This window comes from Pogoniulus pusillus, chromosome 30 (assembly GCF_015220805.1).
Source record: "Pogoniulus pusillus isolate bPogPus1 chromosome 30, bPogPus1.pri, whole genome shotgun sequence".
Taxonomy (NCBI): Eukaryota; Metazoa; Chordata; class Aves; order Piciformes; family Lybiidae; genus Pogoniulus; species Pogoniulus pusillus.
Genome location: NC_087293.1, coordinates 5,732,549 through 5,755,135, shown reverse-complemented (window position 1 = coordinate 5,755,135; position 22,587 = coordinate 5,732,549). Strand labels below are relative to the sequence as shown.

Genomic DNA, 22,587 nt, shown 5'->3' with positions numbered 1-22,587 from the left:
TGTTTCCTCACCAGGCAAAATGGGAGCTCTGGCTGTCTTGCTTTGGAAGCTGAAGGCAAGAGGACACCGTGTGTTGATTTTGACACAGATGAGTGCAGTGCTTGACCTACTGGAGCTGTTCTTGGACTTCCATTTCCTCCCATACATAAGAATTAGCGAGCGTGGTGCTGACAGTCAGCACAATCTAGTAAGAGCACCTCTTACTCCAGCTAATAGTGCATAGTGGGAGGGAAAACCCTAAAGGGAAGTCTGATATATTTGCAACATTAATTTGCATAATTTCATCAGTTACCTAAGCAAATGATGGCTGTGGCAGAGGATGTGTAATTATATGTGAAATGTGTCAGTTATATTACTCTCTGCTGAGGCACCCAGGGTGGTTCCAAGAGGTTTGCCACTAGCTGTCCTTCATTTATGAGTAATCTGTGCTGGAAATACAGATAGTTTATTTCACAATAGCAATTTGATTAATGGCTTTTGCTTTCACTCTCTGTAGCTATCTAGGTTGTTAGTACTTTAAGCCTAGTTGCTGGTTTCATGTTGCCACTTCCTCAGCCTTACTCCAGGGGCTTTTGTTTTGTGTAGAGTGCTCTGGCATTGCCTGAGGATAAATTGAAAGTATGCTCATTTCCCTCCCCAGTAAGATTCTCAGTGTCCTCTGGGGCCTACAATTTGAGCAAACATTAACAATATAGTTAATTTATTCTTATTGTTTTAGTTCTAACTGCATTGTTGCTTCCTGGCAGATGCAAGGAAAACTTTGCCTTAAAGCAACACCAGGCAGCACAACAAAAGGGATTCAGGGTAGCCAGTAGACAAGAAATATGCTGAAGCATGGACAGAATATACCCAGTCAGGTGTGCTTAGTCATAGGACATAACATGAGCACTGTAACAGATCTTTAGATTTTTATCTGGTTGACTGCACCATAAGTTAATACTTTTAATGGTACACAAATTAACTTGAATTGTGCAGGTCTGTAATGTGGGCAGATCACTGACATTGTCTGCACACTTAATGTAGGTTAGGGAAGTAATAAGAAAGCAATTTTTATGATGTTCTCATTCTGTAAAATAGAAACCCCAAGCTGTTAGTTTAGAGATTTAGGCTTTATTAGTGCCCATTTGTAATGAAGTTGTTTGTTTCCCCATTTTAGGAAGCCATAACAAGCTTCAACCAAGACAAGCGATTCTTCTGTGCTATTCTTTCTTCCCACACTCCCTCCACAGGTGTCAGCTATGTAGATGCAAATACTGTTGTCTTCTATGACACTGATTTAAATCCTCTGCTGGATAAGAAGGCCAATGAATGGTGTGATAAAATTGCAAGAGATGGAGATATTCACATATACAGGTGCTAAGAAGTGATATATGTGTTATAAAGTCAAACCCAGAGGGGTTTAGGTGAAATTAGGATTTTTTTGGTTGAGGTCATCCTTTTAGTTTAAGTCATTTAAATCTTTAAAGATCTGGTTAGTCAAGCATATTTCTTCCCTTCAGGCTTAAAGGGAAAATGAAAAGTCCTGTCTTTCCCCTTTCTGTAAGTTCTATTCCTGTCTTTCACTCTCACCCTGAAAACAGTCTGGATTTTTGTGTTGGGACAGTCAAAATGAAGATTGGTATCTCTGACTATCTTCTGTCCTTGATAAACATAGAATCATAGAAGGGCTTAGGTTGGATAGGATCTTAGAGATCATCTACTCCAACCTCCCCACCATGAGTAGGGATATCTCTCAGCTAGACTCGGCTGCTCAAGGCCTCATCCAGTCTGGCCTTGAACCCTCCCTGGGAGAAGGCATCCACAACCTGCCTGGGTAATCTATTTTCAGAGTCCCACCACCCTTATATGGAAGAACTTCTTCCTAAGATCCAGTCTAAATTTCCCCTCCTCCAGCATAAAGCCTTTGCCCTACTGGTAGACATCCTTAGGAAAAGTCCCTCTGAAGCTTTCCTGTAGGATCCCTTCATCTATTGGAAGGCAGTTCTAAGGTCCTCTGGGAGTCTTCTCTAGGCTGAACAATGCCAGCTCCCTCAGTCTATCCTCATAGCAGAGATGCTCAAGCCCTTGGATCACTTTTGTGGCCCTCCTCTGGACTCACTATACCAGCTTTGCATCCTTCTTATGATGGGGACACCAGAACTGGATGCAGTATTCAAATTGGGGTCATTTGGTTTCAGATGACTATTGATGAGATGCTGATATACCTCTAGTTCAGAGGTGTATTCAAAAGCTTTTCTGAAGTGGCAATTTCTTCTGGAAGGGCATGCAGAGGGGAGCTCTTGTTCACCTCACACCACTGGCTGTGCAGTGCACAGACACTGTTAGCAAATGCCCCCCTAGTGTAGGGATTTGTTAAAACCTCCAACCATCTAGAAGACAGCACAGTTTATTGTTAGTTTTTAAAGTGAGGACTGAAAGTGGTTTGGAAACAGGAATTGGGACATAAAAAGAAAGCTTTCCTCTAAAACTGAAACACAAATACACAAGTTCCTATTGTCTAGGTTCTAATTTAAATTTCCCAGAGACTCAAATATAGTTGATAGAACCAATAACAATTTTTAGGATGCCCTTCCCTCTTCTCCCTTCTTTCCCAAGTGAAAAGGAGTTAAATGGAGAGAGAGAAAAGGCATACAGGCCCAAATAAATAATCTCACTGTTATTTGGAAGTTAAAAGAAGAAAAGTTTAACAATAAATAAAAGGTATTTAAGGTAGGGAAGTTGTACCTGAGAATCAAGATGTTGTCTACACTGATCCTGTTATGTGTTTGATGTACACCAGTACCCCAATTCCAGAGTCTAAGCTTCCACCTCTGTCTCTTGGGAGCTCACATAAGCATCAGAGCCCAGATCTGTCGTGTAAGTTGGATTCAAAACTGCATGGGGAGGTGTGATAATGTTTTGTGTGGAACAATGTGAAAACTCTTCTGCAATAAGAAATTCAGTCATGTATGCACTGTTAGCTCTGTTAAGATTGATACCACTGTGGAAAATGATTTGATGTAGAGTGTGAGCTGAGGGAGTGCAGAGTGAAAGCTTGCTTACAAAGTAGAAATAGCAAATGAGCAGGAGTAAAGCAGTAAAACTCCTGTGCTTCCATTTCATCTGGTTTTAAGCTTGCTTTCCTAGTGAAGTGAGAAGCTATTTCAAAATGACTGATCAAGTCAAATACTGTATTAGGTTCCTCATAAACTAAAGGTAGCTGCATTCAGAAAAGTAAAATGCTTATCATTAGTCAGATTATTTGCAGCAATCAGTTTCTGTCATGACCCTGTTGCACAAAGTTCCTTTCTGGCTGAAGATAACAACTTTGTCACACCCAGTAGCCTCAGGTGAGAGAAAGAAGCATTGCCACAAAGGGATGGTTGTTCCCCCACCTTCACTTTTCAAACAAGTGACTCCAAGAACACTGAAAACATGACAGAAGATCAAAGCTCAGAAGAGTCTCCTCAAGCTACAGCAGAAAACACATTTTGCAAGACCTTCACCAGCTGAAAACAAGCAAGATAGCCCTGCATGGATAATTGCTGAAGACCTGGCACTGTTAAAAGTAAGCTGGCACCTTCTTTTTATCAACTTGAAAAACTTTTCACATGGGATTTTATTACAGCAACCTCAGCCCTTGATTAAGGCAGGATTATACCTGCTTGTGCACACAAGACAACCATTTAATTGAACATGGCATTGATTTGACTTTTCTCTGCCTCCTAGGTATGGACACTTCCTTCAAACCTCGCCATGGTGTGGCCAGCACAGACAGCAAACTGGGACTTTGTCAGTGATGTTGTTAGCTCTGGAAACAATGCTTATCACTCCCCAGAGCAATGCCAATGTCGCTACATAAAAGCACTTGAAGGAAAGGTGAGTGTAAGCTGAAATGTGCATCAGATTGTGAAAACTTGGGGTTCGTTGCTTGGTTTGAAAGTTGGACTGTGTGCATGTGTAAAAAGCAAAATCATAACTACATCTGAGAACTCTGGAGAGCTTAGTCTACAAGTAAATGCTAATAAATACCTTCCTCTGTCAGTATGACTACTATAGCTTATATTTACTACAGGTTATATTTGGGGTAGTTTCCATACACTTAAGAATATGAATTTCCCCATTGTTGTGACAATGACATGACCATGGATGTATCACATCAGTATGTTAAAAGTAAGGAAGAGGAGATATTAATTTTATTGATTGTATTTAAGTGGCAGGATGTGACTTGCCTTCAGCCAAGACTATTGCAAACTGTGGTTCTTGACACAAGATGCTTTGACTACTTCTTTTTGGTGCCTAAGCCTTCAATTTCTGTTTACTCCAGAACACAGGTGGTTATCCTCTTTGTGTTAGACAAGTCTATGCTAAAGACCTGAATTCTGAACACACTCAAATCTGTATGAATCACTTTGAGTTGATGACAGTGACAGCTAGAAAAAGAAGTTCCTCAAACAGATCTCTGTAAGTTTACTGCAAATAATAATTTCCCTCAGTCTCTTCCAACCTGGTTGATTCTATGATTCCTCTTCTTAGGTAAAGAACTGCCTGGAGTTCCCCACTTATTCCCAGCCTTGTCACTTGTTACAACTGATGTAACTGCAGATTCTTCTTCCTGAATATTAAAATTCTTTGTGTTAAAATGTCATGAATGTTAAAATAATTGCCCACAACTCAGTTACTTTATGCTACTTCCATTTATTTTCAGTGCAGAGACTGATAACAACCTGCTGCCCGTGTCCGAGATTGTTTCTACCTGTGTGGAGCCTATGATGATGCAGGAAAAGGTCTGTTCAGGTTTTCCTACTGAATTCCACTGTGCACACTCTTTTCTGTTTTTTTCCAATTGCTTTTTCTTTTAAAATCATTTTCAAGAGCAGTGAGAAAAAGTAACAGGGTTTTTTTATGACTGAAAACTGTTCAGTATAGGTTTTGGCTGCCTAGCAGTGCATCAGATATCTGTTCCTTTTTACACTTCTGTGGTCATCTCATTTTTTGGCATTTTAGCAGCGTCAGAAACAGGCAATGCTGACATAGTAATTTTTGTCAAGTCAGAATTTTCTGTTGGAATTACTAGTACAATTGGTTTATTTCAGGATCAATCTTTGCATGACTTCATGCCAACAGGCATGATTTTTATCTACTCAATCAAAATAATTAAAAAAGAAGTCTATGGCTGTGATCTTCTGTAACACTTATTTCTGTTGTCACAGGAATTGACTGAAAATCAAACAGCTCCACAACTGCCAGAGCAACAGCCTAGTCAGAAGGAAGAAGAAGAACAAATAATGGAGCAAATCTAAACCCAGTGTCAGCATCGGGTGGAAATACAGGTGAGAAACAAAACTCTGTGTGTAAGTTGCAGCAGGAGTGGTTCTGCCTCTACACAAGGGGAAAATTCTTTTCTGTAAGGGTCACAGAGCACTGGAACAGGCTCCCCAGAGAGGTTGTGGGGTCTTCTTCTCTGGAGACTTTCAAGGCCTATCTGGATGTGTTCCTCTGTGATCTGTTAGACAGTATTGTCCTGCTCTGGCAGGGGGGTTGAACTCGATGATCTCCTTGGGTCGCTTCCAACCCCTAACATCCTGTGATCCTGTGATGTGGGAAGTGAATTCACTCCTGCAGTTGTAGGCAGAAGAATATATTCCTCACTGCAGAAGGAATCTGCAGGTCTCTGTTTTGACTTGGCTGGGGCTGTGTGTAGGACTCCCAGCATGCCTGCAGTACTGGGAGGCTGAGCTAACAGGAGTGTTTCATTTTATAGGGACTCAAAAGTTACTTTAAAAACGCAGTCTTGTGTAGAAGAGTAGTATTGAAAGGATAATTATAGGCAAGCTCTTTAAAGATACAGGATTTGCAGCATCATCACAGAGTGGATTGTATGATGCTGAAAAAGGCACTCCATATACAGACTGCAACAAGTGTTCATTTAATGGTGTACAAATACAACTGCACTTTTTTAGTGTATTTATTTCCCTTACTGGAAGAACTTATTAAAGCTTCTTTTGTGACCATTTTAGAACACTTGTCAATATTAAAAATGCATTGTAGTCGATGACACTTCAGTGCTTTCACCAAGTCCTTTATTCCTTAGAAAGAAATAGTATGTAACCAGATTCACAGACTGCACTGGACCCTCGAGTCCTGTTTTGTCTGACCTTCCTGTAGTGAGCAGGGATGCTGTGTTATTTAGGTGTAATTAATTTCAATTACATCAAATTTTAGACATCTCTCTTTGTGTAGTCCCTTAGTTTTATCTCTCTGATTTGAGCTATTAATCAATATTCATCAAAAATGTAATTACAGGTTTAGTCACAAAACATTCCAGGGGCCAAGGCCTGATCCTCAGAGCAGGGGCAGGTGAAATCCATACAGGAAGCACCCTGCTGGCAGATGACAGGTGTATGCCAGCCTCGGGAAAGCCTGGATGGGCTGTACCCATCTTCAGTAGACGGTGTTCAAAGCAGTGACATCTGCTTTTTGAGTGAGAACCGAATGTCCTGGGCGGGGAGGTACAAGTCTGTATGACTGAACTAGTCCCCGGATTTCTGGCAGTGCTTTGCTTTTGACAAGAGCAGCATCACGTTACTTTATTTTTCCTCGCTTAGCAGCGGCTGAAGTTTCGCTGGTCCGTGCTGAGATAAGCAGCCTGCAGTTCCTCTTGCAAGGAGGTGACTTTTCTTCGGATTTTCATACTCGATGGGACCGCTAAGCGGTGCTGGGCAGAGACGCCTCTCGGAACCGTTACTGCGCTCTCGGATCTGCACTACAATAAAAGTGTAATGTCCTGCCACGTTCCTGAGTCTCGTTCCTGCGCCGCCTTCCCTGGGCTGACACACAACCGAGCGCTCAGCCTCCCGCTCGCTGTCCCGGACCAAGCGTAACGCGAACGCCGCCGGCCGCTGGGGCGGGAGGAGAGCGACGCGCAGGCGCTAAGAGTGGCGCAGGCGCAGAGCGCGCTGGGTCCGGCGGGGCGGCGGCGCAGGCGCCGGGAGCGGAGCGCGGCGCAGGAGGCGCGGTTTGTCTCCTGCCGGCGCTGGTAGCGGCTGCCGCTCCGGCCGCCCCCCGCCCCCGCTTCCTGTGAGGAGCGAATGGAAAGTCTGGCCCCGGTGTCCGCGGTAAGTGGGGCTCGGAGGGCCGCGGGGGGCGGCCGGGACCCACTTCTCCCCGTCTTTCCCCCCTCGCCGGAACCGCAGGCCTCGGGCCCGAGGCCCGGCGGCACCGGTCCTGGCGGCGGGGTCGGCCGCGGAGGAACGGGCCTTCCCCGCGCCGCCGCATCGCGCTGGGGCGGGGGGCGCCGTGCCCAGGGGCGGTCGGGGCCGGCCGAGTCCCGCCGCGGCGGGGACAGAGCGGGGTACGCGGCAGCAGCGCTGCCTGGCGGCGGGGCCTCGGCGGGGAAAGCTCCGTGCGAACTTGGGTGGCCGGGGCCGGGGCTCGCCGTGGGCCCTGGCCGGCGTGCGGGCCGTTCGCTCCGTGCAGGAGCACACAAAAGGCGATCCCTCTTCCCCGGGCGGGCAGAGGCCGGCGGCGCGCTGGCGACGCTTCCTTATCATTGTGTAATTAATTAAGTGTTTTCACTTGGGCCGTAAATGTTAGCGGGATAGAGGTAATTAAAATAATAAGACCTTGTTGGTGGCGACAGGTGATATACTTTGAATCTTAATTATTTGCTCTCGGTGCTGTGAAAGAGTCACGGTACCACCAAGTATTTCAGCGTTATTAAACCTTTCTACAAGCTGCCTGTGAGGAGCGGCGTTTTCCCCCCTTCCCGCTCTGCTGAGGGATCTCCCTCGGATGTGACTCCGAGGAGCGGGAGAGACGAAGTCTGCCCGGAGCTGTGTTTAGCCCCGCCGCAGGCTGCGCTCCGTGGTCCTGGCCAGCCTCGGAGATCTGTCCCGAGCAGCCTTTGCCTTCCTCTGCAGCCTCTTGTTGCTAACACGTGTGTGACAGCGCTGCGCTGCTTCCTCACCTTCCCGGGGAGCCGACTCCTTCCCGGGAGCAAGGAAGGGGGATCTCGCCGTCCCCAGAGCTTGAGCAAGTCGCTACAGGTAGCCCGGGACAGAGTCGAGCCGTGTTTCCCTGCCCGAGCAGCTGACGGGACCGGGACGGTCCCGCTGCACTGATGGTGCTGCCGTGTTGATGTACTGCTGCCTGTTGCCACTTGTAACCAACTTGCAGTCAGGCAGCGTATTTGAGTGTGGTTTTGGCCAGAAAAAAAATAAACCCAAAACAAACAAATGAAACTCTTACCTTCAAAATAGGAAAGACGTTGAAGGGGAAAAAAAGGGTTTTGTTCTCTTTCTGCTGCTGCTGCTGTGTGAGACCCAGCACTGACCTTACCTGTCAGTGGAGTTTTTTGTTTGTCGGTGGTTGAAATACAAAACCAAACCTTTTTGGATTTCTAGATAGCTTGGCTCAACAAACAGCTTTTTGTGAGAAATGCAGATCTGGGTTAGTTTTCATCTCTTTAAGGCATTAGTGTTCTGAAGGAAGGGGAAGGGAGAGTTAAGTGTCATCTGCAGCACTTCTTTGTGCATCTAGGTAGTTTGGTAGGGAGATTTTACATGATAGATTTTTTTTTTTCCTGGCAGCTAGAAGAATAAGCTCAAGTAGTTTGTTTGAATCACGTTTGTAGTTCTTGTTGAAATGTACTGCATGTTTCTAACCACTTGTGTTTTTGAGAACAGAGCATCACAAACGCTGAAACACTGGGAATAATGAACCCAGTTAAGAGCAGATAGTTCTGTTATTGGACATTCAATTCACAGAAAGGGAAATGTTTTCTTTTTACATTCTTTGAAGTCATTCTTACTAGTAAAGAGGAACATACAGGGCTGGGTGATAGGGTGAACTGAGTGGTCTTGGAGGTCTCTTCCAACCTGGTTGATTCTATGATTCTGTATATGTTGTTGAATGGTTAACTCAATAACACTTAGCTGGGGAAGCGAATGAGTGATCTAAGTGAGCTTTTGTGGTGCTCAAAGTTTTGGATGGTTTGAGGATGTAGAACATTGGGAGTAACTACAAAGACAGCTTAACTGTATTCTTTCTGCACTGTAGCCTTTTGAATATTAACTAAAGAGTTTCAGTTAAGGAAATATTTTGCCTGAATTTCTGTTTTTGTCTATTTCTTTATAGAGTATACTGTATAAAATCTAAACCAGTGAGAATGCACCATGGAAATGGTCCTCAGAATGCCCAGCGCCAGCTCCAGAGGTCCAGGTCCTTCACAGGCAGTGAGGGAGAAGAGCAACAGGCAAATTTACCCCAGTCCCCTGCAGCTTCTTTTGCACCTTCTGCAAGTCCATCTGCACCCCAGTCCCCCAGTTACCAAATACAGCAGTTTATAATGAGTCGAAGCCCAGTAGCTGGGCAGAATGTGAACATCACGCTGCAGAACGTTGGCCCGGTGGCTTCGGGAAACCAGCAGATAACGCTCACCCCGTTACCAATTCCCAACCCCACATCACCAAGTTTCCAGTTCAGTCCCCAGCAGAGGCGCTTTGAACATGGGTCTCCATCATACATCCAAGTTACATCACCGCTGCCTCAGCAAGTTCAGTCTCAGAGCCCTACACAACCCACCCCTGTGCCCGTGCAGACCTTACCAAACGTTCGGGCGGGCACTCCAGGCCCAGGCTTGGGTATGTGCAGCCAGAGCCCTACCAGAGGGTTCGTAGATGCTAGTGTGCTTGTGAGACAAATCAGCCTGAGTCCTTCAAATGGTGGACACTTTGTGTATCAGGAAGCACCAGGAATTGCACAAATTGCTCAAGGAACTGCTGCACAAGTACAGCTTCCATCTTCTGGGACACCTGCCACGGTAAGGGAGCGCAGGCTTTCACAACCTCATTCCCAGTCTGGTGGCACCATTCATCATCTTGGTCCTCAAAGTCCTGTTGCTAGCGGAGCAAATATGCAGTCTTTGACCAGCCCAGGCCATATTACAACAACCAGCTTGCCACCCCAAATCAGCAATATTATCCAAGGGCAACTTATGCAACAGCAGCAACAAGTGCTTCAAGGACAGCAGCTGGGTAGACCCCTTGGATATGACAGGACTTCTGGTGGATTAATAGCAGGAGTTGGAGGACCTAGTGCTTTTGGAATGACTTCACCACCTCCTCCCACAAGTCCTTCGAGGGCCACGGTACCACAGGGGCTATCAAGCCTTCCTCTTACGCCTACAGTTAATACAGCAGTGAAAAAACAACCCAAAAAATTGGAGGAGATTCCTCCTGCCAACCAAGAGACTGCTCAAATGAGGAAACAATGTTTGGATCATCACCACAAGCAGATGGAAATTCTTAAGGAAACTTTTAAGGAATGTTTGATTGAGCTGTTTTTCCTACAACATCTTCAAGGGAATATGATGGACTTTTTGGCTTTTAAGAAGAAACATTGTGTTCCATTGCAAGCGTACCTGAGGCAGAATGACTTGGATCTGGAGGAGGAAGAAGAGGAAGAACAATCTGAGGTCATCAATGATGAGGTAAGAAATCTATTGGTTAGCGTATTGAAATTAAGTCTTAGATGGTGGTGCTTGCATTGTGAAGTGTTAGAGAATGTGGATACCTGAACAATCATTTCTACTCGATGCAGTATGGCAGTTTTTCTTTCAGTAGTTGGTCTGAGAGAATGCAGTTCTCTGGGTAGTGTGATTCGGGGGTTGGTTTGAGTCTGCTCTTAAATGTCTGCCTTTGAGAAAAAAGAATTGAGAGGTGAAATTAGATTTTGCTGTTGGTGTATAGGCCAGCACACAAGTAAAGATGACATCGGTGTAGACCTTTTCAGCTGTCAGAATGAATATGATGAGGAATTGTAGGCTTGTTTTCACCTACTATACAGAAACCAAAATAAAAAGAACAAGCAAAAAGTCTTTTATGATGTTAACCCTTAGTTGGCTTGTGTGACTTCTTCCCATAGATATTACTGAAGTTGGCCCAATATTACTGTGGCAAACAACCCCTCCCCCCAAATTGATCTAGTTACCCAGAGAGAACATAGGAATCATAATGGATGTGGGAGCATAGTAATGAATTGGGTTACTTGGTTGTCTTAGAGCTCTGTGCATGTTTTGCTCTCTGAATAATTAAATTAATGAGTTAACTCTGTGTAACTAACATGAATTTACTGTTGATTAATCATAAAGGACTTGTAATAAGTTTGCCACAGGCAGCTGCCATGCAGCTTTTCCTGCACACTTGTGCCCATTCATGCAGCTCTGTCCTGTGCAGAGCCTAACTGCAAGCTGTGTGGCAAATGTTTACAGCAGGTTAGATCACCTGGTACTCAAATACCTTTTAAAAGGTCTAAAGCATGTATGATTGTATAGTTGCCAGTTCGTTAAGAACAAAAGCAAGTTTGCTGTGTGAAAAAAAACTCATTCCTTTGAAATAACCGTTATTTTCAGTGAAAGTTGATGACTCTTAGATGTGAATCGCTAACGATCGCATCTTCAGTTGGCATTTGTGGGCAGCATTAGCAATATAACAGCTAAAGTTTAATTTATTCATCGTGGTCTAAACTTGACTAGGACAAAATAGATTTCTGCTTGTGATAGTTATCGCTAGTTGTGAAGGAATCATTTGGTTATGTATACAGTAAGACGAAAGCCTGTTTTTGTAATTTATTGATGATGGATATTGAAGATATACATTTTTTTTTCACCCGGTTTTATATTTTGTCAAACTGTTTAGGTGTTCTTGTTGGGTTGCGTATTTGTCAGCTGAATTACCAGGTATTGCTAATGCGCATCTTGAGGGATCTTGAGTGGGTGTAAATTGTGTAGCTTCACTGAAGTCAGTGGCACCACTGCGATTAACATCAGTTTGAGGCTCTACCCCTTGTTCTTCTGGGTGTGGGGTTTGCTGTACTTCACTGCCTTCTTGTGATGGATTGTCTTCTGTTTGTAAAGCTGCTTGTCTGTTTAACTGCTGGAGAATTTTGCCTCCTGCAACAGCGAAAGTCTTTATGTGTTTTTAAATGACGAATCCTTTTGAAAGATTAAGATGTCTTTTGAGTATGTTCTTTCTTTGTATTTTTTTGTCTTCTCTTTTATTTCCCCCTCCCCCTTCTTTCTCACTTTTCTGCTAAAGCAATGCACTTCATCCCTTGCCTGGAAAGGTTGATCACTTTGGGAATTCAAGGGGAGAGCGAATGGTGGCTGTGCTCATTGCTTAAATAAATGTTGGAGCTCTCTTAAGTTCAAACTGTCTGTCATGCTAATTTGTTGTCTGTTAGGAGCAGCAATCATTAAATTTAAAACACTTTTATGCTGACTGGATTTGAGAAAAGGTTTCCAGTGACAAGCAGTCGCTACAAGTAGTCAAGGCTGTTCTCTGTTCTGCTAGTAAAAGTGAGCCAGAACTCTTCTAAAACAGCCTGTGCTCAAACCAAGCTGCACTGGTGGCGATTTAGTTATAATCCCCTCTTCAGTGAGGTACCATCAGTACAAAATGAGTGTGTTGAACAGTTCACAGGAAAAAGAACAAAAAAAAAAAAAAAAAAAAAAAAAGAAGAAGAAAAACTTTTAAAAAGAAAATGATTCTCCCTTCTTTTTTTTTCCCAAAATATTTCTCTCAGGTAAAGGTTGTGACAGGAAAGGATGGGCAGACTGGTACTCCTGTCGCTATAGCAACCCAGCTTCCTCCAAATGTTTCTGCTGCTTTTTCATCCCAGCAGCAACCATTTCAGGTACTTTTCAATGGTTCTAAAATGTAGTTTCATCCCAGATTTTTTTTCTTCATTCAGATTTGATATTTCTTAGATGAATTAGAATTTTCCCAAGAGCCCATCCCTTATCATCCGAACAAAACAAAAAGAACCTTTGCAATCTCCAAATGCATCAGTACTAATGAAACCTTGAGGAAGTTAAATCTTTGTCTCCAGGTTGCTGGCTTATTTCATTAACTTTCAGCTTGAATGTTTTCACTTTGGTTTGTTTGTCTTTTGTTTCCCTAATGCATTTGGTTCATTTGTGCATTCTGCATAGTGATAATATGGTTTCTTTTGTCTGTGGCATTGTAATTGTGGATTTCTTCTAAATTTCTTTTCTTTTTGTTTTTTTTTGTTTTTCCCCCTTCCCTATTAAGGGTTTTGAGTGTGGCTACAGAAAGTTTTGGATTTGCCTTCCCTGAAATGTTTTAAACATCAATAACCCTCTGATACTTTTTTTTCCCCCTAATAACTGCTTTCCATTAGCTCTACACTAAAGGTTGGGAAGAAGAAACTGAAGTGCTTCTTTTTATTATCTAAGTAATATTTTGAAGATTTTTCTCAAGGAAATCTAAACCAAGTAAAGAAAGAAATGTGATAACAAGTTAAAATTTTTATGGATCACTAGTGATGCAGTTTTTAAATCCCATCTAGTTTGGTTTATTGCAGCTACCCTCAACTCTGTGTTACCCAGACACCATTGCTTGTATATCCTGAGAGTTTATATACCCTCATTCCTCTGCAATTAAAATATTTACCTTTTAGGTCAATTATGCATGCTTAGCAGGTGTTACAAGGTGAATTACTCTGCTATACCATGGAAGCTGTACAAGTTGTACTGCCTACACCTGGGTTTTGGAAAAAAGAGAGTTAAATGAACTGTATAAATGGGTTTATTCCTGTGTCCAAGTGGGATATTCACCGTAGTATTTTACAAATGAGTAGCACAGCAAAGGGCTTTACATCGAGAGCTCTTCATTATGGCCATCACTGACATGTCTTGGAAGTCTCTTTAGGGGGTCAAACCTTCACATAAGATGTTTTATCAGGTTATTTATTATAGAGATTAGGGTTGTCACCAAGCTACAGCAACAGGTGTGACAGTTTTGAAAGTATGACACCATTTCAGACCTGTTCCAGATAAATTAGCAGTCGCATGCTAAAAATGTGCAAAACTCTCCTGTGTAATTGTGATACTGACTTGTAGCACAAACTGTTGAAAGTAACCTCTCTTGCCATCACTCTTCCTCTTTGTTTATAGAGAAACAATGTGTCCCCGTCAGCATCATCATTTCAATTTGAGTGCCTAAGTGCAGCACTCAGAATGATTGTTGTGGGTGTGCTGCATAATCATGACCTGCGGAGAGCTGCATTGTTTTAATTAAAATCAGGGCAAGTTTACTCTAATATTAGTGGTATGTGACTGCAGTTTATAAAGATGTAAAATCTTTGCTCTTTGAAGTGTCTGCCCTACATTATGTGGTGATAGTGCAGACAGCTGGGAGGCATACTCAACGTGTCAATCAAAAATCACGAAGCAGAGATGCAGCATGCAACTGTAAGAGTGCAGGTGCAATAAATGGCATTCGAAGCAACTTTCTTAAACTCATGCCCCAGAGGCATTTGATGCAAAGGAGATCTAAGCTAAATTTGTTAATTAATGCAGCAGCATTGCACAAAATAAGGGTTTGTGACATTTTGAAAATTCTATAAATGCCTGAGTGTGTGATGTTCTGCCAGGCACTGGCTGTCAGACCTGAAATATGCTGCATGTCTGCCTTGGGAAAAGACAAATCTATATTGGATGTGAGATGGAGTCAACCGTGACTGTTAGGGGTCAGTCTGAGTCAGAGATTCCTAAAACTAGAATTCACATCCTAAGGCTGTAGCTGTATCACAAAAGTGGCCACAAATGCCTGCAGAACAGTAAAGAGATTAGATGTTGTTAATTCATAGCTATTGATAGAATCTGAGCAGCATGACGTGTATTGAGCTAAAAAACAAGTGTTTGAAACCCAGGCATTTCAGGTGGTGTTGGCTATGTTTATTAATGCCATTCCATGAAGCATTGAAGATGCAAGGTGATGACTGCCACCTTTATTTCAATATAGACTGGTGGTTATTGCTTTAGACCTAATTTACATTGATAGAATTTCTGTTAAAAATCAGAGAAGAAAATACCTCTAAACAAACTAGAAGGTTCTTCAGGGAAATTGCTGCCTTTGCTGTGTTGTCTAAACAAATTTTCACAACACTTGCAAACCCTCACTGTACACCAATATGACAAAGGGTCTCACCATCAGAAAATTAACACTTGGAAAACCTGAGTGCTAAATTATTTCATTTAATAGAATGTAGAGGCTGCCATGCATAAAATCCATGTTTAGATTTTCTACTTGAATCTTTAAAGACCTTTCTTGAAGTAGCCCTTGCTTTCCTCATAATAAGTTTCATTTGGATGTAGCATGACTTAATACTGAGGAGACTTAAAAATATATGACTTGGAAACATACTGAAAGGAACTGGGCTTGCACAGACACCGCATCATAAGTACTTGCCAGTAGTGCTGAGTACTTGCTGCTTGCACTGAGCATCATAAGTACTTGCCAGTAGTGCTGAGTACTTGCTGCTTGCACTGAGCATCATAAATACTTGCCAGTAGTGCTGAGCACCCAAAAAAGCATGGAAATCATCATAGATCCAAACTTGTTGGCTTCAGTAATCCTGTATTTGAGTCTGCCATCTGAGTTTGATGCTGAAAGGATTATCTAGGATAGATTTGTTCTCATTGCCAGTATTAAATTTAGTAGTTTAAAAATAAAGTTTTAATGCACTGTGTAACCTTAGTGCAATTAGCCTTCAACTTGCTGAATCAAACCCTGGTGATTTGTTTTGCATTGTGATATCAAATCTTGCCCTTGCAGGCTTCTTAATTCAGAGCTGTGTGATGTTTAGCCTCAGACAAAGTGTTTAATTATTTCTGATGAGCTCTGGTGTCACAGTAGACTTGTGGCAGTATTGTGTTTCTCCTCATCAAATTTCTTCATGGTGCTCGTTCTGCCAACTGTGCAAACAAGTGCAAGTCTAACATTTGGAAAACTGGGACTAGAACTTGTATAATTTGGCTGAGATTCTTTGATTCTACCTTCTGAGCCTTGGTAATTTTTCCTGAAATATTTCAAGGCTCTATCCTGAGAGTGACAGTGGTGGAAACTCAAGTAAGTTGAAACTGTCTTCAGGATGAGGATGTATTTGTGTGTTAGTAACGTTTCACACAATGAAAAGGATCAGCTTTCGCAGATGTATTGACTCCCATTTCTTACTTTTGTTTCTTGTTAATTGTGATCTAATTTCTGCAGAAATTTTTATTTCCTTATCTGATTTCCCTTCTAATTAACCCTGTAATGAAGTCTCATTTAATTTTTGTCGTGTCAGCTTTTTATTACAGCTATATACTATGTGAACACATCATTTTGACTTCATTGCAGCATTATGCAAATGACAAAGGGTAACACACTAAAGAAAATTCTCATCTAGTAAAAAGGAAACAAAAGGCCTTGAGCAATTTTATTTTTTACTTGACCTATTTTCCTGGATTTGATATCACTTTATAAAAAAATGTAGGCATCTATTTCACATAACAACTTCAACAGGCTTAGTTACTGGTTTAAAATATGAACCCAACAAGATGTACCTGTGCATCACAGACATCTGAAACTATCACAGCTGTTGAATGAGTCGTTGTACAACTGCTCTGAAGGATTTGTTCCATTCTGACATCTTTAAATCCATCTGTAAATGAAATTTTGGTGTTAAGACTACAGATTGAACTCTTGTGATTTGTTTTCTTTTCTCAATAGCAAACACATACAGGGACTCCAGTAACGGGGACTGTGAACACCATAGAAATAGAAGCTTTTAAGAGACAGCAGGCGCTTGCACCAGCAGGTAGGTTCTGCAGACAGAATTCCACCTTGGTTCTTGTTATTTTTTTTCCCTTTTTTTCTTTCCAAACAGTTAATGGAGCCCACTGTTCTCTAACTCTTGAAATACCATTTTGCCTCACCTTGGGAGTTGCCAGATCCTTAGGACTATCTATTGTGAATGGTGCTGTGTGGAGAGTGCGCCCTGCTCACAATATATAGCACTGAATTTGACAGGCATGGAGACACTGTTAGGTTGATGGCTCTGGCTAAGAAGATTTGAGATGGCCAACTTGAGGTTAGAGGGACTCTGCCCTTGGAGCATGTTCTTCCTGGATGCTACACATGTATCGTAGTGGTAGCTTTCTGAGCTCGTGTTGGAATCATGTGTAGTAGTTTGCTGTGTAAAACTGAACCCATTCCACTGTACCATGCCATAAATGGAATTTGAATATCACAGATTCGTCTAAGAGACCACGAATTGAAGTGGGCCGTCATGGGATGGTTTTTCAGCACCCGGGTGTGGCTTCAGGAGTTCCTCTTCAACAGCTAATGCCAACGGCACAAGGTACTGTGTCACCACATGCCAGTTGCACATTAATTTAACAAGGAGATGTTAGTGATGGGACTAGAAACTTGGGCTGCTGGCCTGCCGAGATCCTAGTCCCACCATACACTTCTCCATGTAAATTAATACTTGGTAAGCAAGGCCTGGTTTGTTTAAGGAGCTGAGTGACGGGCTCCAGAGGTGCATGTGGGCATGGAAATACGTCACAGGTGCTGATGCAGAATGGCTAATCTGAGAATTCTGGAACCGAGCCAATGGTTTACAAAAAGGAAACTTATTTTGCAACAACATGACAAATTCCTATCCATTAGTCATGCCAAGCTTTAGACTGTGTGTTAGAGTGGATATATTAAAACCTAAATATTTAGACTCAGTGCTGTCATTTTAGGTTACATTCCAGTAGCTCCCCAGTGTTTTTCTTTTTTTCACATTCAGAAGAGATGACTTTTTTTCTTTTATCTAGAGTTGATGTGCTCCAGGTTTTAGTTGCAGTCCTGTGCATGAAATATTTTGTTGTTTATTGTAATGGTGATTTATTTTGTGATTGTGATGTGGTAGTTTCAAGTGATGGTGTCTTGTGGCAAAGTAAGTAACAAGTCAGTCTGTGTGCAGCTGATTTCCTCTTTTCATCAGTGGAGAGCACTGGACGTTTTAATTTCATCTGTGGTGTTTTGACTCTTGCTTTACAGGTGGAATGCCTCCCACTCCTCAGACTGTGCAGCTGACTGGACAGAAGCAGAGTCAACAACAATATGATCCATCTAAAGGCCCTCCCGTGCAGAACGCAGCAAGTCTGCATACACCTCCGCCACAGCTGCCAGGGAGACTGCAGCCTGTGAATGCCCCCATGACATCTCTCCCAGCTGCACTGCAGCTGTCACAGCAGCAGCCACAGATAGTGGAATCTCCAGCTCAGCCTCAGATACAGGTGAAGATCCAGCCTCAAAGTGTACCCCTGACTTCCACTCCACTTCCAGTGCCACTTCAACAGCAGGTACCACCAGCGATCCATGTGCAAGGACAGACACCAAGCCAAGTGTCACAGCCACAAGCTACAATACAGCAACAGGTATGTGGTCTTTATTGGGGTGAAAACAAGTTTGTTTCAATGCCCAGTAGAACCTGAGAACATTATCTTCTGAAAATACATGAAAAATGTTATCCTTGTTTAATTCCCATGGACTCTTAAGTCCTTTCCTTATTAAAATGTGGCTGCATGCTTTCTATTAAGTGGAAGCCTGCATTGTAGTATCATAGAATGGTTTAGGTTGGAAAGGACCTCAAAGATCATCTAGTTTCAACACCCTGCCATAGGCAGGGACACCTCCCACTAGAACAGGTTGCTCAGTGCCTCGTCCAGCCTAGTCTCAAACACCTCCAGGGGAGGAGCATCCACAACTTTCCTGGTTCACACACAGGTGTTCAGTGTTTCACCACCCTCACTGTAAAGAACTTCTTCCTAATGTCTAGTCTCAATCTCCCCTCTTCCAGTTTAAACCCATTACTCCTCATCCTGTCATTACAAGACCTTGTAAATAGTTCTTCCCCAGCCTTCCTGTTAGGCCCCCTTCAGATACTGGAAGGCTACTTCTGCGATGGTATAGGCTAAGACACTATTGAACCCTAAACTCACCACTAAAAAGAGTGTTTGTTTCTTGGGCAGACTGTGACTCTGACACGACCATCTGCAGATCCTGCTCAGACTTCCCAGCGTCTTACTGCAAATACTCTGCCACCTACCTCATCTGTTGCACCAGCAACTCTCTCAGGCACAACACCGCCTTCTACTTACCCAGTACAAACAAACAGGACCTCTCCAGCAACTAACAAGTCCCTGTCTCCTATTGCATCAAAACCCCCAGGCTTAGCAGTAGCAGCAGCAACAGCACCTAAATCACAAAGTCCAGCTCAGAATGCAGCAGTGTTACCACAGGACAACTCTCAAGACAAGCTTGCTGAGCAAGTAAAGCTGGTAAGATTTTGGGGGGTTTTCCACAAAACTTAGGAGCAGCTTACACACAGGTGAAAATTAACATGAGTGATATGTGTGTGTGTGTGTTTTATGGAAATAGCCTATTTTTATGGGAGGAGTGGGGTTTTTTTTTGCCTGCTTTATGTGCTGAGTTTTATGGGCTGTCAGAGGAGTACTGGTCTTCATACTGTTGTGTTCTTTTTCTATTGTATTAAATCTGTCTACTCATTTGAGGTGACTGCAAGCTTTTTTTGTGGCTAACTGGAAAAATTGTTTTGCTGATTTGAAAGGAACAGAAGAGTGAATTTGGCTGTTGGTTGTTTGTTTTCCCTCACAAACCCAAGCATTATTAATAACAAAGATAAATTTCTCTTTTGTGGATAGATACAGCTGTAATTTCAGTTTGGGGAAGGGGGAGATTATTTGATTGTAGTTTTATGTCTTGTGACTTGTTTGTGTTGCCCAGTGAACTTTTTTGTGTCTTGCTATTTAACAAAGTTCCCCCTGCAATACAGGTTGAAGTGCTATGATTCTCTGTACATGTGAGTCAAATTTACTCTGGTAATATTTCACTGTTGTGGTGTTCAGGCTTGATTTTTGTAATGCATACGACATGCTGTTTCACCTTTTTGCTGTCAGGTGTTTTGATGAAGTGAGAGGAATTACTATTTTTCTGTTTGGCTTCTATTTCAGGTGAATTCTGCAGTTTCAAACTAACTCCATGTACTTCTTTTTAAGGAAAATCAAATCCATCAACGAATAGCAGAACTGAGAAAGGAAGGTTTATGGTCCCTGAGGAGGCTGCCTAAACTTCAAGAGGCCCCAAGACCAAAGTCTCACTGGGATTACTTGCTGGAAGAAATGCAGTGGATGGCAACTGATTTTGCTCAAGAGAGAAAGTGGAAAATGGCAACTGCTAAGAAGGTACTTGAAAAGCACTTTTTTTGGACTCAGAATGTTAGGTGTTGCTATCATTCAGCTTGATAGCAAAGTTATTTAAATGATCATTTTTATACAGATAGAAGTGATGGTAATATACTGATCACTGCAGAGGGATTGAACTAGGTGACATTTAGAGGTTTCTTCCAACCCAAACGTTCTGTGATTCTATGAAACAGCAATTTTTAACTTAAAAGAGAAGCCTTATAGTCAGGGTTGAATATTCTAGCATTTCAGGTGGGCTAGATAATTGTATTGATTGTAGATGCAAATAGTAGTTTTGGATTTTGTAGGGTTTAGTCCTCTGCAAATCAGATAGATTGTTTAAGGGACACAGGCAAGGTGTTGACTGTGTCGTCTATGAAAAGTACAACTCACAGAGCATTTATTCTCCCTCAACTAAGAGAATTTTGTAAGTATCTTCCTTTGGGTGTCATTGTCTAATTCTTCTTTCTTAATCTCAGAAGAAGGTGAAAGAGAAACCATGGTTTTGGAAGGAGTGCAGTGGAAGTATGGTAGAGAGCTGTTTCCATAGGGGAAGAGAGCAGCACAGTGTGAACAATTAAGTCAGTGATGGAATAAAGAGCAGGGTGATGTGAGATGACCTGTGTAAAATATGTTTATTTACAATAAGCAAGAGTTTTCTGTGGATTCCAACAATGCTGCTTCTTGGTTTGATACATTTATGACTAGGCTGGGTTATGAAGGGGGCAACTGAAGGCTCTTGGTTTAAATTGCCATATTGTATTCTCTTGTATATTCTGCAATGATGAAAGCTCAGAACTTTCTTCTTTATGTGTAAAGTATTAAACTAGATGAATCATTTTGTAAAGTGGAGATCTGCATTTTGTCTGTAACTGAAATGTGGATTTGAAGCACTTCCTCCATTTGTGGCCAGTGATAGGTTTTAAGAATAGGAGAGACACAAAGGGCAGATAGGAAATGATCCTTTCCCTGGCAGTATGCTTCAAACTTCTGGAAGTCAATGTTTTAGGGTCCTCCTGAGCTAAAGATTGAAAGCAAGTCAGTTTTTAACAGCCATTGACTGGTCTTTCACTCATGTATGTACACTCTTTTGAACTCATTTTACCTTTGGGCCCTTTTGTGACTTTCTGTGTGATTTTCTGGAGTGATTTTCTATGACTCATCTGTGCTGTGTGAAAAAAAGTTTCCTTTTGTGTGATTGCTGCTAATCTCAGTAGATTTTTTTTCTGATTTCTGCACTGAGTGATGAATTAAGAGTTCTGCCTTGATTGCTTGCCATAGTTCTTCTATTTCCTTCTTTCCTTTGAGTTTCATGTCTGTTGTTTTACGAGTGTGGGTAAGATTCAGAAATATGGAAGGTAAGTGCTACGTGTGTAGAGCTGTGGTCAACATTTGGCTGCTGCTAACCACAACAGTCTTAAGAAATACAATGATGCATCTTCTGAGGTAACCTAATTCGGTGCCTGTCATGGTGTTTCAGATGGTAAGAACTGTGGCTCGTTACCATGAAGAAAAGAAACTCAACGAAGAGAGAGCTAAAAGGGAAGAACAAAACAAACTGAGGCGAATCGCTGCATCAATTGCTAGAGAAATAGAATACTTCTGGTCTAACATTGAACAGGTGAAAGACAGACTTAGGAATGCTTGTGCAAGTCATTCTGTTTGTTTCATCTTCAGTAGTTTATTTAGGAAATGGAAGTGCTTTATGAGACTTGTTTTACGTTTCAGGTTGTTGAAATAAAACTGCAAATTGAATTTCAAGAGAAAAGGAAAAAAGCTTTGAATTTAAAGAGAGTTTCAAGGAGAGGTAATTGTATGCCATTTCATAAGGAATCCAGCATAAATTGATGCATGCTTTTACATAATTTAACTCAGTGGAGTTTAATCTTGTTGGTGACAGAGTTGTCAGATGGCTGTAATAGGTTGTGAGCAGATCTGGACTATGAATTATGGGGATTATTTACATTTTTATGCTGGAGTTGGTTAAAGCTTCTGGAGTTTTCTGTTGAATGCATTTAAAAATTCTCATAAGAAACATAAAATTGCTGAGTGACTGTTGCACAGATCAAGTATAATAATTTTCTAGGTAAGGATACAAAACTTGCAGAAGACCTTTTCTTGGAGAAAGAAAGTGAAATGGTAAGTCTCTCTGTTTCTGAAAAAAAAAATGTCAATTTAAATCTGAGTACCTGCATGAGAAGGTTTTGGTCAATGTGGAATGCTTTCCTTAAGTACTTGGTAGTGCTAAGCAGATTTCTCTGTAGTTGCTGGCTGTTGAGCAGTCAATAGCACAAATACATGTTTTTTTTCTGGTTGCAAACAACAACTTTTAACAAGGAAGGGACATACCCAACTAAATCAGGTTGGAGGTGTTCAGGAAAAGACTGGATGAGGCACTTAGTGCCATGGTCTAGTTGATTGGGTAGTCCTGGGTGCTAGGTTGAACTGGATGATCTTGGAGGTCTCTTCCAACCTGGTTGATTCTATGATTCTATGTCTTTTAA

The 22,587-nt window shown here is 42.1% G+C and overlaps 2 protein-coding genes and 1 non-coding gene across 16 annotated transcripts in view; all 3 read left to right on the top strand.

Moving 5' to 3' along the window:
- The first annotated feature begins 31 nt into the window (after window positions 1-31).
- LOC135188875 (E1A-binding protein p400-like) lies at window positions 32-6,772 on the top strand. 3 transcript variants are annotated; one of them, XM_064168627.1, is made up of 7 exons: window positions 32-187; window positions 1,157-3,547; window positions 3,709-3,858; window positions 4,307-4,443; window positions 4,688-4,766; window positions 5,193-5,312; window positions 6,588-6,772. In XM_064168627.1, the coding sequence occupies exons 3-6, from the start codon at window positions 3,736-3,738 to the stop codon at window positions 5,280-5,282; spliced, it is 429 nt and encodes a 142-aa protein (XP_064024697.1). In that variant the 5' UTR covers window positions 32-187; window positions 1,157-3,547; window positions 3,709-3,735; the 3' UTR covers window positions 5,283-5,312; window positions 6,588-6,772. The 3 variants fall into 3 exon arrangements, with proteins under 3 accessions (XP_064024697.1, XP_064024699.1, XP_064024698.1); XM_064168628.1 differs by lacking the exon at window positions 32-187 and having other exon boundaries at window positions 561-1,353; window positions 3,321-3,547; XM_064168629.1 differs by lacking the exon at window positions 32-187 and having other exon boundaries at window positions 560-3,547; window positions 6,591-6,772.
- On the top strand, window positions 547-685 carry LOC135189094 (small nucleolar RNA SNORA49). The gene has a single exon (XR_010307925.1). It is a non-coding gene; the product is annotated as a small nucleolar RNA SNORA49 (small nucleolar RNA).
- A 243-nt stretch (window positions 6,773-7,015) lies between the features above and the next one.
- The window catches only part of EP400 (E1A binding protein p400), a 59,096-nt gene continuing 43,524 nt past the window's right edge, over window positions 7,016-22,587 (top strand). For 9 of the 12 annotated variants that reach the window (XM_064168624.1, XM_064168623.1, XM_064168625.1 and 6 more), the window contains exons 1-10: window positions 7,016-7,097; window positions 9,118-10,471; window positions 16,557-16,644; window positions 17,080-17,187; window positions 17,877-18,256; window positions 18,851-19,159; window positions 19,898-20,083; window positions 21,564-21,704; window positions 21,812-21,890; window positions 22,170-22,222. In XM_064168624.1, the coding sequence (XP_064024694.1) occupies window positions 9,149-10,471; window positions 16,557-16,644; window positions 17,080-17,187; window positions 17,877-18,256; window positions 18,851-19,159; window positions 19,898-20,083; window positions 21,564-21,704; window positions 21,812-21,890; window positions 22,170-22,222 (2,667 nt within the window). In that variant the 5' untranslated portion in view covers window positions 7,016-7,097; window positions 9,118-9,148. Of the gene's footprint in view, window positions 7,098-7,194; window positions 7,536-7,697; window positions 8,028-9,117; window positions 10,472-16,556; window positions 16,645-17,079; window positions 17,188-17,876; window positions 18,257-18,850; window positions 19,160-19,897; window positions 20,084-21,563; window positions 21,705-21,811; window positions 21,891-22,169; window positions 22,223-22,587 lie in introns of those variants that run through there. The other 3 variants (XM_064168615.1, XM_064168614.1, XM_064168622.1) reach the window with 3 other exon arrangements.